Consider the following 15916-nt stretch of genomic DNA (forward strand, 5'->3'; position numbering starts at 1 on the left):
TCCCCGCTTGGCCAAGTGGTCAGCAGTCCAAACTCCATTTTGCTTGCATAGCCAGCCAAGCAAAAAAAAAAGACCTTAGGCGAAGCCCAAGCCTTCCACACCGCAAGCTCCATAGGAGAGCGGAAGGTGCCGAAGAATTAGGCAAGATAGACGAACATGGCAGTATATATCCCGCTCTGTGTGTGCTTTCAGCGTCCACCTCAAGAGGGAAGTCGCGGATGATGGACCAAAGCTCGATTAATTAACGAAGATGTTTAAAGGTGAATCTCAAAGTGACCTTGATCTTGCCAACCCAATACTCATCCTTGAGGGCTTGGCGAAGCATCCAACTCTTCCGCGAGGAGGCATCATAAATAAGTGAAGCGATGTCTCTTGATTTGCGGTCCCGCATTCAAAGGAAGTCCTAAAAAATATGTGTGCACCGTTGCCAACGACAATAGTCGTGAAAACATAGAAAATATTTTTGCTCATCTCATCGCACAGGTTGCCGAACCCAACCCATAAATTGATGGGCTCCTTTCATTCGAACCAAAGCCAACACAAACAAAATGTCCCGGCAAATTTCACCGTGTTTAGCACCCCAAGATCCGTGGTACGATTGTAGATGCTCAAATATCATCAAATTGTTTCTGTACCGGCGTTTACGATGTCTTCCAAGATTTAACGAGCAAATTACAAAGGATGCGCTTTCAAGGGAATCATAACCGGGGAAACGACACAACCTAATCGATCCCACGGACAAAACACGCATGATGCCGTCTCGCGCACCCGCTTGGAGACGAGCAGAGACCAGAACCCGTCCAGAAGCAGCGTGCATTTCTGCCCGAATATCCAGAGCACGCACGCAGGCAGCTGTTGCTGTCGCGGGTAGTCGTTTCTCCCTACTCACTGGGATATTCCCCGCAATCCCCCGGAGACGCCAGCCCAAACAAATCAAACATGCGCTCCCTTGTTTAACCTTCCGCCGCCCCCGCGCTGCAAGCGACAAGCCAATGAAGAGGAGGAGCGCCGCGCGCGACAAACATACGCCAACACGCGGCCCGACGGGGACGGATCCGGATTTGGAGAGATCTCGCGTGACACCCCAAACCTAAACAAGACTTGTTGTTTAGCCGGCGAGGCGATGCCGGGTGGACAATCGCTGCCCATTGGCTCGTTGACATGACAGCCGCTCCATCCACCCGCCAAAACGGAATCTCACCCCCGGCGAGACGAGGGGTGGACTCTACAGGCTGGCCGCGACGTGACCCGGGTTTTGTCCCTCCCTCCGTTGGATCCAACGGAGAGGAGATGTTGACCTGTAAACGCTGCGGAAAGTAAGCGGGGTTGGGTGGCGACGGCAATGGAATACTACAACGAACGGGCCGGAACGGGATGCAATGCTGGATTGGCACAAGAGGGAGAGCGAACTAGCGAATATTTGCACAGCCGCCAGGGAGGGGTAAAGTAAACAAGTCCCATCAGGCAGCCAGCCTAGAGGGAGGAAACTCTTCTTCGCTGCTCCGTCCGACCGAACTCTAGAGCATCTTCTTCTTTGTTCGGATGGATGGAAATGTAAAGTGGTATCTATCCATGTAAAGTAGAGTATTCTTCCGGACAAGATATGGATTTGGAACATCTTGAACGCGTCAGGAAAAGATATTCGCGTGCGCTTTCACACCTTCTTTTGTTTCTCAAGTGCCGCCACCACCCGTTCATCAACAGGAATCAGTCCTGCCATCCTACCACGTACGGTCTTTGTGCCATATATATCAAGCTCAGCTCAGGAGCTGGAGCTGGAGCTTAGCTGATCCTCAAACGATGGTTTTTTTTTTCTTTCGTGATGAAGAACATTAGCTTAGGTTTGCTGTACTTGTTAAGAACGTTCTGATTCGATCTTTCCCGGAATTTTGTAAATTGCGCCTAGTGCCATTCGGCAGATTATTTTCGGGCAAGCTCAAGGATGTTCTGAGGCTGAATTATGGTGTCCATCGGTCTGAGGCTGAATTACAGTAGTTTTGTCACTACGGATCTTTATCCTATGTGTTCTTCAGTTGGTGCTAAGGAGTACTATGTCTCGCGGCCACAGGATCAAACGACCCACTGGGAATGCATGAAAGATGATTAGAAAGTCAAACCACATGCATGCCGTGGGCCATCTGGCCTCTCCATCTTATGTCTGTGATGATCTCTGTCGATCCATCTTCACTGTAGATGACGATTATATCTGACTAGTTAATGAACCTTGTGCTTGAGTACCGGAAGGCACAAATGGCAGCATGCATGTCAACAATGCCATCTGCCCAGCTGCAGATCTTTATTAGGTGTAGACTGACCACTTGACAGTTTGGTGAACCACTCCCGCATGCCTCTGATTGTCGTGTGCATACATATCCGGCCTTTCCACTGCAAATCCCTTCATTGTTTTATATAGGAAGGGATATGCTTTCCAACGTGTTGGAGTCGAAGCAAAATGTCAGTTGGACAGTCGGCCCTAGACTCGACGTGAGACGCCCATCGGAAAATGCTTGCACGATTTTGTTATGGTTGATTAGTCAACTCACCATATTAAATCTCATCACTACTGTACCAACCATGGTTAATTCATCATCTAAAAAACGGAGTATGGCAAATTAGTGAGCAAAGCTCGTGATGCAGTTAATTACTCCCTCTGGTCCTAAATATAAGTCTTTTAAGCGATTTTATTAAAGGACTACATACAGAGCAAAATGAATGAATCTACACTCTAAAGTATGTCTATATACATCTGTTTGTAGTCCTCTAATGGAATCTCTAAAAAGACTTATATTATGAAACGAAGGGAGTAATATTCATGCGTACGCCAGGATAAAATGATTCATGTGTATATGAACGTATACGTATGAATGTGATACATCAACTGTATATAACCTCTTTTAACTTGTATAAGTATACATGTATATATATCACTCAAGACATCTAGAGAAAAGAAACTAAGAATCAAACTTCTCTCTCTTTCCCAACAAGGAACCAAGAATAATCGCATGAAAACAAAGAGTCTATCACGATCTATGTACTGAATGAATGAATGGACGCATGTTTCACGGCTCGTTCTTGCCGACCGATCGCCGGCACGGTCGCCACGCACTGGCCGTGACGAGAGCCCTGTCCCGCCACCCCAGCGCCATGGCCTTGCCGTCGCCGGCCTCCATGACGCGGAACCCGCCGCCGCCGCACCCGCCGCTCTTCATCTTGAGCAGCAGCTTCGCCTGGCTCACCGTCCTCGAGCTCAGCCTCGCGTCCTCGAACCCCGCGCTCTCCAGCCTCTCCTTCCAACCGCGGCTGGTCTGGTTCTGGTCCGCCGCCCGATCGCCGTCGTGGCGCCGACGGTCCAGAGTGGCCATTGCGTCGCTGATCTCCACGCCGAGGTGGTCCTTCTCGATGGCGATCCTCTCAGCGCTGTCGGCCGGGAGGCACTCGTGCAGCGACTCGAACACCGCCGCGTAGTACCGGAGGTTGGCCGCGAACCGCGGGAGCAGGCTCGCGCTTCCGCCGCATCTTCCGGCGCCTTCGTCAACCTTGTCGATCAGGAACACCAGGGACGGGCTCAGAGACCAGATGTGAGCCAATGCGCTGCGCGGGTCCCATGAGCCCGCCCTCGCGTTCTGTGCGGCCGGGAACACCAGGTTGACGACCACCGTCGCGGCGGGGTCGGTCTTGATGCGGTCATGGCGGCCGTCGTCCTCCGGCCCGCTGTTGAGGACGCCCTCGAACTCGAACCGTAGGTTGGGGCAGCCGTCCGCGAACCGGGCGAGACGGGCCTCCGTGTCCCGCAGCTCGTCGGCGCTGGCGCCGAACCCGGTGATGCGGAGGGACACCGGCTCGTCGCAGGAGTCGCCGCTGTCGTCGTGGGAGGACAGGGAGGAGCTGGTGGCGGCGGCGTCGGAAAGGGACTGGATCAGGGACGGCCACTGGAAGCCGAAGGAGACGTCGAAGTCCACGACGTGGAGGCGCCGCGTGCCGCCGGCCTCGAACGCCTCCATGATGGCCTGGTTCGCCGTGAAGTGCGCGAACTGGTACAGCGGGGACGCCTGGTAGAACATGGTGAAGGCCAGGAACTGCTCTTGGCGAGTCGTCGCTTGCGCCGGCTGCGGCGACAGCAGGAGCCTCGACGCCAGCGCGTCCGCGAAGTAGGCGGCGACCCGCTGGACAGGGTCGCCGCCGCGGAAGGACGCGTGCCGGTAGACCTCCTGCAGGGCGACGGCCGCGGCGTGCGTGTCGCCGACCTCCCCGGCGACCGCCGACGAGAGGAGCAAGCGCATCAGCGGCGAGGCTCCGCAGCCACTCACATCCCCGTCGACGTCGTGGTCAAGCTCAACCTTCACCATGCGATCTCTGGCCTGGAGGAGCCTCATGACAGTGGCGCGATCACAGCCGTCAGCGGCGCCGAGGACGCCCACGTCGCCGACGCCGTCCATCACCTTGCGCTTCTTGGCCGCGGCGCCGCCACCATTGACGCCTAGACTCAACGTCAGGTTCATGTACACCCAAGCACCCAATTGATCTCTCCAGACTCTCGATCGATCGATTGTCTGTCCAAGAAGCTCAGAAGCTAGCGCGCGCGCGCGGCGATTAATGGAGATCGGCGAGGCGCGAGACGTACGTAGCGGCCGGGAGGGAGGGAGGCGGGGAATGGGTCACGGCGACGGGGAGGGGTATATATATATATACATATATACATATATATATATTATGTAAGCGACCAAAGGGAATCTAGATGTTCCGCGTGTACTACTAGCTTTGTTTGCAAGAAATGAAATGGCCGCCAATATGCTCCTCCCGTTTTGGCTGGTTCCCGGGCGCGCTGCCCTTGGATCCCAAGGATAGGATATGCCCGTGGAGTGCTCGCCTCACACCCCCCTTGTTTTATGCGCAAGGATCTATCTGCCAAGCGCCAACCTATCAATCATCTACCGGCTGCTAGTGCTACCAAGCTCCACCGCTAAGAGGAGAGCAAGACCCCATACATCTCTCGCTGAAATAAGCATTGTTCAAACACGGTGTAGGTGTTAGTTAACAATGTGTGTTTGACACAAGAGAACAGAGTGAGTGGACTAGTAGCTTGTGATGAATATACAATGGCGGTTTCAATGGTATCTCGCCCAGCAGTCCACACTACAAGATCCGATTTTACACTGCAATGCATGTATGGCTAACCAAATGGAGTACTATAGTAGCATATGGCTATGACAAGCCTCGATCGACGCCATTTTAATATGGTTAGGTGAAACAAAGATTGATGCCCAAGTCGATGAGGTCTATAGTTTATTTATAATAAGCAGCGTTCAAACTCGTGATTCTCTTGGAAGGTGCATGTGGGGCTAACATGGACTCGATCGAGCATCATCGTATACGTCAAGACGGTTTGGGGCATACGTTGTGTGGACTTGACTTGTTTGGACATGGAATCAGTAAAAGTCGTAGAATCTCATTCCCTCGAGAAAATGTAAAATTTGTGGAAAGGGGTTGCCTGGTTGGGGGCAAAGGTGAAAAAAGGGGGCTACGAGTGTGACGAAGATGCGAGGAAGAGCAGTCAGGAGTGGACCCTTACCCAAGGAGGAGTAAAGCGACCAGACACAAGATTTGGCCAGGAAAATGGGCCGGAGAAAAGGGAGGGCATCAACGACTGTCCCTGCTGACGAAGCCATGGCCCTACCATACACCCCTGAAGCTGCCTCCTGTCGCGCTGCCCTGCTTTCTAAAAACAATATGCCCCCCTAACAGAAACGCCACAGTTGTATCATTCCATTCCACTTCTTCTGCGTACATGAACACCCCAATATTAAATTAAACAAGTTGGAAGTTGCTAGAGAGTATTTCATTTCCAATGCACTTATCATCTTCACTGTAGCATGTAAGCATTGTGATATGAGTAATAAAGCATACACTTTTGTTCTGTAAAGATGTCAAGCCAATGCAATGTGGTCACTCTGAAGCTTCTTCTCCATCGTCAGTCACCAGCACAGTAAAAGGCCGGCGTGCAAGGTTGCAGAAACCCATAGAAATGTCAAATACGACCGAGCCCTGAGAATCAACCTTCGCTACTTGATAGCATTCATCATGTAGCATGAAGGCTCATGTGCTCCAAAAAGGCCAGCAGCTGCAGAATATAATTATATGCATTATCACACTGCGTCAAAAAGTAAATTCTAGCTAAACGTGATAGGCATGATAATTTCAAAATTCATGCTCCTTTAGCATTGCTGAAGAGTTTCCATGCATTTGATGTTCAAATAAATAGGTGGGTACTAGTGACGCTACTAAGACGTTCACGTCACTTCTGCTGTCCAATATGACAACTAGAATGGACAAGGTGGGACATCCATAATTTCGTGTGTTTGTGAGACGAAATCATAAGACCACATGGTGAGTTGGTGACATGGAGGGCCACATAAAGGTATACGAAAATTGGCACTCATTGACCAGTTACGTGGTGTCTGTTAGACACAAACGAAGTTAACAAACTAAAATGCCCCAAATCACTAGATGGAACAACTTTTTTACTAGTATAAAAAACTCACTAGCATGATTTGAGCATACAGGTATCAGGACAAAGACTACTTAGTTACCAATACAAACATGCTAGAATAGTAGAATGTACCATGTCATTTGCAATTTAGATCCGGGCACCTGATCTGAGGATAAGTTCTCAAGTTAATTCCACCACAGTTCCACCATTATCTGTACAGTAATTCATTGACCTATTCGAAGTAACAGAAGTTAGTTCAGAAATCAAACACTTAACCTCAAAACTTAACAGATGACATCCCAAGGCTTGTTTTAACATGTTTTTGACGTAAAATTTCAAAAATCGAGGACAATAATTTCCACTGAAGAAGCTCTAGTGCTCCACAATTAACATATTAAATCTGCAAGATCAATACTTGCCGCGCTGTTTGCTCATTCTCCAAGTAAGATCGTGTACAAGAAAAACTCAATATGAAGAGATTACCACAATTCATGCTTGTTGGGCCTTTTCTTCTTCCAACAGCAAATGAATGATGGATCTGACCACTTCGTTGTCAACAAAAGTTGCCATCTGAAATCATACATTCAGACCAGCTAATTATAAAATTGCAAGTTACAACATATAGTATGAATACCATCTTCAAGCAGCCTTCTGTGCATAGCACGTTATACATTTTTGCATGTACTGAAGCAGCCTTTTGTTGAAAGGAGGTTCTAAATATTTACAAATGGTGAAGTGACAAAGTAAATGTATGCAAAGATGGTATATGAATACTATCTTGAAGCAGCCTTTTGTTTATAGTAAGTTATACTCCCTCCGTCCGAAATTACTTGTCGAAGAAATGGATGTATCTAGAAGTATTTTGTGTTTGTTGGAGGGATAGTCTAGGGTGGTTGTGGGTATCCCCAACCAGGTGGCTGGGGATAGCCCTTTTTTTTGTTTGGTTGGGAGGGTGGGGTTATCCCATTTTTTGTTTGGTTGGGAGGGTGGGATCCAGCCGCGCAGGCCTGGGATCCAGCCCTGCGCCGCCCTGGCCTCCTGCCGCGCCAGCCGGGCCTCCTGCCGCCGCCCCGACCTCCTGCCGCCGCCCCGACCTCCTGCCGCCGCGCCGGCCTCCCTGGCCTCCTGCCGCGCCGGCCTGGCCTGGGATCCAGACGAAGCAGAGGAGAGAACGAAGCGCGCGCGGGGTGGTTGCCACCACCCGCTCGTTTTTCGTGGGTCTCCCCATCCCAGTTTTTAAGGAATATTCGGGGTATCTGGTTGCCTCTATCCTTCTTTGCCCCAGAACCAAACGGGTGGCAGCCACCGAAAAAAAGGCTATCCCTGTCCCTAAGAGGATATCCCTCCAACCAAACACACCCGGACGGAGGGAGTACGTTTTTGCACATAATGAAGCAAACTTTTGTACAAAGTAGGTTATATATTTCTACAAACGATTAAAAGATACGAAGCAAATGTATGCAAAGATTTCAAGCAGTCTTTTGTTCACAGCAAGTTATAGATATTTTGCATATAAGTGAAGCAGCCTTCTGTTCAAAGTAGGTTATACATCTTTTTACGAATGGTAAAGTGATACGAAGTAGTATAAAGCAAATGTATGCACAAATGTGCAGGAGACGCTACAACTGCATGGCGTATTCACGTTATCAGTGGTTTCACCTTTATATATATCAAAACAAAAAGGAAACAGCATACCTCCGGCTTTCTTGTCAATTCTTTCAGAACAGCATCAAGTGTAATGCGAAGTTGCTTGAATAAAACAGCAGTCTGTGCAGCAGCAGTTAACCTCAGCCATCCGTCTATAATAACCACTCCAGCCTGGAAACAAGGCCAATACAAGTTTTTGTTTCTGAGCATCAATAGGTTCATTACAGCATATCATGAAAGGCAGAGAACGAAATCTTAGGTGAAGAATCACAAATTTAGTATCATGTTAGCTTAAGTGCAACCCAACAATTGTGAATCGTACTCCAGTAACAGAGTTCTACGAAAAATACAAGGGAGTTAATGAACACATGGCCAAGCCTACACTCATATACTACAATTCTTCAAAAAGGTGTGGGGGGCTTACCTGGTGTTGGATTACCATTGAACCACCAAACAGAAGGAGTGAGTAGGGGGAAATGACACTGGTATCACGTAGAAACACCTTACTAGTCTCAACCTGAAAATGGGGGACAGATATTTAGAGCTTGACAGCTTGCATTTGTTGAATTGGTGTGCTGGGGCTCATACCACAATCACAGATGCATTATTATACGGAAATGCTAAAAATCCGACATCAGATTTTAGGCATGGAAAATCGAACGTTATTCATGGCAATTTATATTGGCGCGAGGATGGCAAATTGTTTAGAAGCCAAGGTAGTGGTACATATACTATCTGACACCAAAAACATATTATAAAAAAAACAAACTAAATAGACAACATCCACCTCGAGAAGAAAACAAGATGGCAGGGATTAAGAGATACTCTTCCAGTCATACAAGCGTAAAACAAACCTTTTCAAGGAACACCAGAAATGGGTATTGCACCGACTTCAAGCTGTGATTCACAGATGATGGGTGTATATGAACTTCTCGCCTTCCATCATACCATCGAGGACGATCCTTACCAAACAGAACATCAGATGGCTTTCTGCCACCCAAAGCTCCTGGATCAACACCCTCCAGAGTTGCTGCAACATTAGGGTATAGACCTGCACTTATGACCGACTACAAATGCCCCATAAGCATTTTATAAAAATGTTAGCATAATATTGAAATTTTGAAAGATAAACAATATGATAAGATATTATGCTTCTGAACAAGCAACAGTATGAGATCATTTCATAAACATGGGCATATTTATTTTAGACTGTCGTGCACATCAATTAACTGCTAAAAAGGTGTAGAAAAATCACGTCATTACCTTGATAACTGAGGTGTAGCCAGCGTATAAGTTGAACGGAAGAGATATATTGGCAAACCAACTCTCAAGATTGCTTTTTCTATTCCCATTCATTTGATTCTGGAAAATGGTAAAATATATTGGCATTAGAAGATTGATTTTTATATCTGTCTCCACTTAAATTAGAAAAGGAGAATTCGGGTAACAATGAGTAAAAGTAAAGTGCATTGTACCATCTGCAGTACCCCAACAGAAAGGAAGCTACTTCCTCTCTTCTCTATCTGATGTTACTAAATTTTCAAGGTCTTAGACATGAATTTTAAACATCACTTTACAACTTTGTAGTCATACAACAGATTAAGAAAACTAAGTGCAAAATATCTCAATTGCAACAAAAGTCCCTAAACTTCATAAATCAAATTAGCAGATTTGGAATCATAAATCAAATTAGCAGGTTACAGTTTACGAAATTTTGCTATATAAATAAAAAATTAATATGTCTTGTCAAAGATGGACAATTTGGTAGTCTTCTTTTCATGTTTAGATCAACGAAAACATGATTTCAGTTTAGGCCTTTCTCACGGTCCAAATGTTTTATGGCTTGGGTCGACACTCATTAGTCCATAAGACCTCACGTGCGGAACTCGCCCCCCCCCCCCCCCCCCCTATACCAAATTCCTGTCTCCGTCCCTGTCCGGAGCTGCCCAGTAGGGGACGCCGGCAGCAAAGGACATCAGAGAGAGACGCGGACCCGAGGCCGCCGGGCCGGAACAGCGCCAGCAAGGACCCGTGAGATGTCCCGTGTCTTCCACAACCACAGATGCATCACCGCCTCCTCGCAAGAGCCATCACCAGCGCCAGCAAATTCAAATATAATGATATAGGTGTTTATGCCTATTTAACTATATGTAGGCCCTGAAGAGAAGTACACTGGAGGCAGAGTTAACTTGGACCATCATGTGACACAAACTGCCAGGATCACCCAAGTGGTCCACATCAGCATTTTGATTTCAGTACACAGTTTGTAATCAACTAACAGGACAAAGTTATATGACACATTATACAAATTTAGATTAAATAATTATCAGGTTAATTTTTCAATCAACTTATAGGACAAAGTTATATGACACATTATACAAATTTAGAATAAATAATTATTAGGTTAATTTTTCAGTTACTTACGGACTACTGATGCATTTCTTTAAGACATACCAGATTATCTTTAGGAAGATCCACAAGTCCAATGTCTGCTAACAATGTGCCATACTGTAGACGCATGTCCCTGGGGATAAAAATCAAATTAGATGATTTGTAGTTGACAGTTACTTTACAATTTTAATGTAAAATAAAATTGAAAAACTGATATTTGTCAGCAGTAATTGCTCAGTTGACTCTATATTAAAGTATAACAAATTTGGAAGTAGGTTTGAACAAAAACAGGTTAACGATCGCTTTTACAATTAGTAGTGACTACACGCTTTTACAATTAGTAGTGACTACACGCTTTTACAATTAGTAGTGACTACAGAAGATATGTTCTTGCACCGACGCGGGTATAGAGGAGAGCTGCAAGTTACCAACCAATACTTGAGCTTTGCTAGGTTCACTTAAACCCTGGTAGGTATCACTACAGGTTACCATGTGATATTTAGATGGTTGGCTGGTTGCTGATGTGATAGCGACAAAATGAGAAAATTGACTTATCTGGGCTTTTTATCACTCAAAAAAGCACTTGCTAAAAATATCGGCCGGTATTTAAGGTGATCGGTGTCAGGGTCGAGCTCCCCTGTTTCCCTGTGCCGGATGTACCGTTGGTGGCCGATGGAGCATCTAACGGTGGAGAAGAGAGGATACCGCTTCGGGTTATGAAGACTGGCGAGCCGTCGATCTGGAATCCAATGCCAACGCGAGCTGCCCGCGTCGCTGTTGCCTTTCCGACAACTCCACTACGCCAGTTCTTTTACTTTACTCACTTTTAGCTTCGATAGCTTATTTAAGTCCCGATTCCCAGCCCTAAGAGGCATGTAATAGATGACTATCTTCGAACCCTAGCCGCCGGTGGCATGCTGAACCCATTTTTCCCGAAACCCAAGCAATACATCCACCCTTCGGCCTACGATTTGCTTGTGATTTCGCTTGCTGATGCATGTTCGGCTGTTCGTCACTAGTCAGTTCCTGACAATTGGTATCAGAGACCAGTCGATTCTCGGCTGGTGTGGTTGAGGGAAGAAGAAGAGGAGGAGAAAGAGACGAGATCCAGATCGGGAAAAGCTTGGATCCAAGGTTGAAGGTACGGAAATCGACACCCACCACCCTCCCCTGTTTCTGTAGCGCCATGGCAGAGCAAGCTGCTTCTCTGGCAACGGCTGATCTGCAGCTAGCATCCTTGGAGCTGGATATTAAGGCCATCCAGATCAATAGAGAGGAAGATAGGAAGGAGTTTCAGGATTTCCGCACCATGGTGAACAAGAACTTTGCTACTATGCAAAGTGATTTTGACAAGATACAGGAAAACTTCAGAAGGCTGTTGGTAGAACCTGGATCTGATGAGGGGCAAGTGGAGCGCTCTGAGCAGGGCAGTGCTCAGATGAAGGGTCATGAGGCACTATCTCCTGTAATTCCACCAGGTAGGCCCAAGCAGTTGGTTCATAGTACTCCACCATCTGTGCAGGGACAGGACAAAGAGGCACCTGTGGTTGTTGGCTCAGCTGTGTTAAGAGATCACACTGGAAAAGAGGTCAATTTAGATGGTACAAGCAAGCTGCCTTACAGACACCCCAATTTCACTAGTAACAGGCAGGAAGGGATTAATCCAATGGGTCATCAGCAACAAGTGAACATTCCTGCAGTGGAGATGGGAACCATGGAAGAGTGGCCTGATGGTCAAAGGCAGAGACTTTATTCTCCTATGGAGGGCAGAAGGCATGTGCTTACAGTAAAGCCTGCTAAGTTAAATATTTCTGAATTTGATGGACAGGATCCTGAGGCTTGGATTCAAAACCTGGATCAGTATTTTGCAGCTGCTAGAACTCTATTGAGCACAGAACTGAATTGGCAGTATCTTATTTGCATGGACCAGCTGTTCAATGGTGGAGGGGTACTGGGTATGCTCCTGCTAATGTGCCTTGGCATAAATTCTGTTCTTATCTATCAGAAAGATTTGCTGTGGATTCTTCTTGTGATATTGTAAGTTCCTTTCATGCTGTCCATCAGACTACTACATTATCAGCTTATGTGGAACACTTTGAGCAGTTAATGAATGTTATGAGGAGAGAAAACCCTGGTATTCCTGACAGTTACTATGTAACTAGTTTTGTGGCTGGACTCAACACTTATATCAAGAGCCATGTGGAGTGCTTTAAACCTAAAGATATGCAAACTGCAATTTGGTATGCAAGAAGAATGGAGAAAGCACAACCACCAGTAGTGGTTGGACACTCTTAAGAATTATGTGCCACAGCCTAGGAGACAGGTGACTTTTGATCAGCCTAAGCTGGAGGGCAACAGTTCAGTGCAGAACAGGAATACTATAATCCAGCAAGCCAAGCAAAACCAAGTTTGCTATAAATGCAGAGAGCCTTGGGTTCCTGGTCATAGACAGGTTTGTAAAATGAGTCAAAAAGCTCAGATCCAGGCCTTACAAGCAGTGGAAGAAGGAATGCCTGAAACCATTTTTGTTACTGATTTTGCTGACCCTGATCTAGACAACATTGAACAGCTCCCTGAGGATGCAATCCTACAAGTTTCTATGCATGCTGCTATGGGAATTGGAGCAGTGAAGAACACCTTTATCTTGACAGTGAAGGTGGGCAACATTTCTGCTACAGCTTTGGTGGATAGTGGTAGTACCTCTACCTTTGTGTCCCCTGAGATGGCAGCCAAAATGAAAGTTCAGCTCAGACCCACTACCAGAGTAAGAGTGGCTGTAGCAAGTGGAGAAGTGCTGTGGAGTGAGTTCATAGTACCAAACTGTCCTTATGAGATACAGAACCAGAAATTCAGTGACAGTTTCAGAGTTCTACAGCTCAAGGGTTATGACATGATACTAGGGGTGGACTCGCTCAAGAAATACAGCCCTATACACATGGATTTCGTCAAAATGGAAATGAAGGTGTCAGTGGGACAAGATCAAATAATCACCTTTCAAGATGAAACAGTTCCAAGGGCTCAGCCTGAAGAAACTAAGGATACAGCTAACACATTGATGGAACAAGCAGTGTGTGGATTTGTTTTGTTTACTGCTTGTGCTGTGGACACAGCAGCTGTTGCTAAGGAGTTACCAGTGGAATTACAAGATTTGCTGCAAGACTATGAACTACTGTTTCAAGAACCTACTGATCTGCCTCCTAGTAGACCTTGTGATCATAGGATCCCACTTGTGGATGGAGCTAAGGTAGTAAACCAGAGGCCTTACAGAATGCCCTATCACCAGAAGGATATATTGGAGAAAATCATTAAGGAATTGTTAAAGTCTGGGGTGATCAGGCCTAGCACTAGCCCATTTTCATCCCCTGTGTTACTAGTGAAAAAGAAAGATGGCTCATGGAGGTTATGTACTGACTACAGAAAATTGAATGCAATCACTATTAAGAACAAGTACCCCATTCCAATAATTGAGGATTTGTTGGATCAGTTAAAAGGAGCTAAGTTCTTTTCCAAAATAGATCTCAGAAATGGATATCACCAGATAAGAATGGCAGAGGAGGACATCCACAAAACTGCTTTTGTTACTCACATGGGCTTATTTGAATATCTAGTGATGTCATTTGGCTTAACTAATGGACCTCCCAGTTTTCAAGCATTGATGAATTTACTGTTTGGAATGTTGAAGTTTGTGGTGACATTCTTTGATGACATTTTGGTGTTTAGTGTTAGGAAGTATTAGTATTAGTCTAGGAGTCCTTATTAGTCTATTAGTATTAGTCTAGGAGTCCTTATTAGTCTATGTTTACTTTCCTTGCACCTCAAGTCTTGTGTAATATATATATATATGCCCCTTGGGCCTTCAATAAACATAAGTTGCTTTCCTAACATGGTATTAGAGCTTAGGTTATTTTTTTCTCGTACGTTGCAACTCGTGCTCGTACAGATCGATTTCGTATCGTTCTTGTATTTTTCTTCGATCCTCTCTTCTCGCAGACGTGTTCTCCTCGCGTCTTGCTGCTGCTAGCTTGTCTCCTAGCTTATCTTCTTCTCGTGGACGTGATCTTCAGTCAGATTCCGACGTCGGCCGCCGTGGTCCCGCCGCTTCCGTCGCCGCACTCATCCTCGATCCGCTGCACTGGTCCCGCCGCTTCCGCCGCCGCGAGTTCTGGAAGCTGAGCCGGTCGCTGGATCCCTCGCGAGATCAACAGATCAGGACGGGGATCCTGAAGTGGCAGCGGGGTGCAGCGGCCGAATCGAGGGCGACTGGCGGCGGCGGCTGGTTCCGATCCAGGCAGGGTTGTGGTGAGGATTGGCGGTTGGTCCCGTGATTGGCGGCTGGTTCCGATCCAGGCAGGGTCGTGGTGAGGATTGGCGGTTGGTCCCGTGATTGGCGGCTGCTTCCGATCCAAGAAACCAAGGTCTGCTCTGGTCCCATGATCGGTGGCTGGCTCCTGATCCAGATCGAGCAGGTCAAGGCGGCTCCAGAACTCGCGATAGGTACCGTGATTGGTGACTGCGCTCCAGATCGAGCTGGTACTCGGCAGGAAGCCTACAGGCAAATCCACGTTTTCTCCTGCTACAGCCAGCGCTGCTCTCGTTGCAGTGCCCGCCAGCGCTCCTCTAAGTCCCCAACCGCTGCTCCAATCCCCCGATTTGGATCCGGCTCGGCTTGCTACTGCTGATTCTCGGCTAAAAAAAAAGAAGAAGAAAAAAAAATGTCTACTGCATCTGCCTATGTTGCTGTCCCTCGCTGTTCGGTGATCTTCGATGGTACTAACTACACCGAGTTCACTGGCTTCATGCTCATTCACATGCGTGGCATCCGTCTCTGGGGAGTTCTCTCTGGCGAGGTCTGTTGTCCGCCACGTCCGGTTCCTCCCATGGCTCGTACTCCGCCGACCCCACCGGCTCTTCCTGCGGATGCTCCTCAGGCCACAAAGGATGCGGCTAAGCTTGATGATGAGGCCGCTGTGAGTGCTTATGATGAGAAGGTCTTGGCTTATGAGGAGGCTCTTCAGGTGTATCACGGTGCTCTGTCCGCTTACACCCAGTGGCTTGATGATGATGCTCGTGCTGCAGCTGTTCTCACTGCTAGTGTTCTGGCTTAGTTTGCCTCTGAGTTTTTGGGCCTTCCTACTGCCTTTGAGATGTGGACTCGCCTTCGTCAGCGCTATGCGCCCTCTGGTGATGCCTTATACCTCTCCGTGGTTCGTCAGGAGCATGCTCTTTAGCAGGGTGACTCTATTGTTGATGACTTCTATGCACAGAGTTCTGCTATCTGGCGCCAGCTCGATTCTCTCCACACTGCTGGTTGTCGTACTTGCCCCTGTTGCCAGGCTGTCCAGACCAACTTGGAGTTTCATCGCGTCTACGAGTTCCTGTCTCGGCTCCGTA

At 47.3% G+C, this 15916-nt stretch overlaps 2 protein-coding genes across 6 annotated transcripts in view; both read right to left on the minus strand.

Moving 5' to 3' along the window:
* Positions 1 to 2861: 2861 nt before the first annotated feature.
* Positions 2862 to 4680, minus strand: LOC123426746 (scarecrow-like protein 23). The gene has a single exon (XM_045110626.1). It carries the CDS (start codon positions 4497 to 4499, stop codon positions 3060 to 3062), a length of 1440 nt encoding a protein of 479 aa, XP_044966561.1. The 5' UTR covers positions 4500 to 4680; the 3' UTR covers positions 2862 to 3059.
* A 1102-nt stretch (positions 4681 to 5782) lies between these two features.
* The window catches only part of LOC123426744 (DExH-box ATP-dependent RNA helicase DExH7, chloroplastic-like), a 42091-nt gene continuing 31957 nt past the window's right edge, over positions 5783 to 15916 (minus strand). For 3 of the 5 annotated variants that reach the window (XM_045110623.1, XM_045110624.1, XM_045110621.1), the window contains 8 exons: positions 10589 to 10658; positions 9398 to 9496; positions 8989 to 9201; positions 8559 to 8651; positions 8183 to 8305; positions 6971 to 7057; positions 6620 to 6719; positions 5783 to 6118 (listed from right to left, as the gene is read on the minus strand). In XM_045110623.1, the coding sequence (XP_044966558.1) occupies positions 6977 to 7057; positions 8183 to 8305; positions 8559 to 8651; positions 8989 to 9201; positions 9398 to 9496; positions 10589 to 10658 (679 nt within the window). In that variant the 3' untranslated portion in view covers positions 5783 to 6118; positions 6620 to 6719; positions 6971 to 6976. Of the gene's footprint in view, positions 6119 to 6619; positions 6720 to 6970; positions 7058 to 8182; positions 8306 to 8558; positions 8652 to 8988; positions 9202 to 9397; positions 9497 to 10588; positions 10659 to 11913; positions 12067 to 15916 lie in introns of those variants that run through there. The other 2 variants (XM_045110622.1, XM_045110625.1) reach the window with 2 other exon arrangements.

The sequence above is a fragment of the Hordeum vulgare genome, chromosome 2H (assembly GCF_904849725.1).
Source record: "Hordeum vulgare subsp. vulgare chromosome 2H, MorexV3_pseudomolecules_assembly, whole genome shotgun sequence".
In the NCBI taxonomy this organism is placed as follows: Eukaryota; Viridiplantae; Streptophyta; class Magnoliopsida; order Poales; family Poaceae; genus Hordeum; species Hordeum vulgare.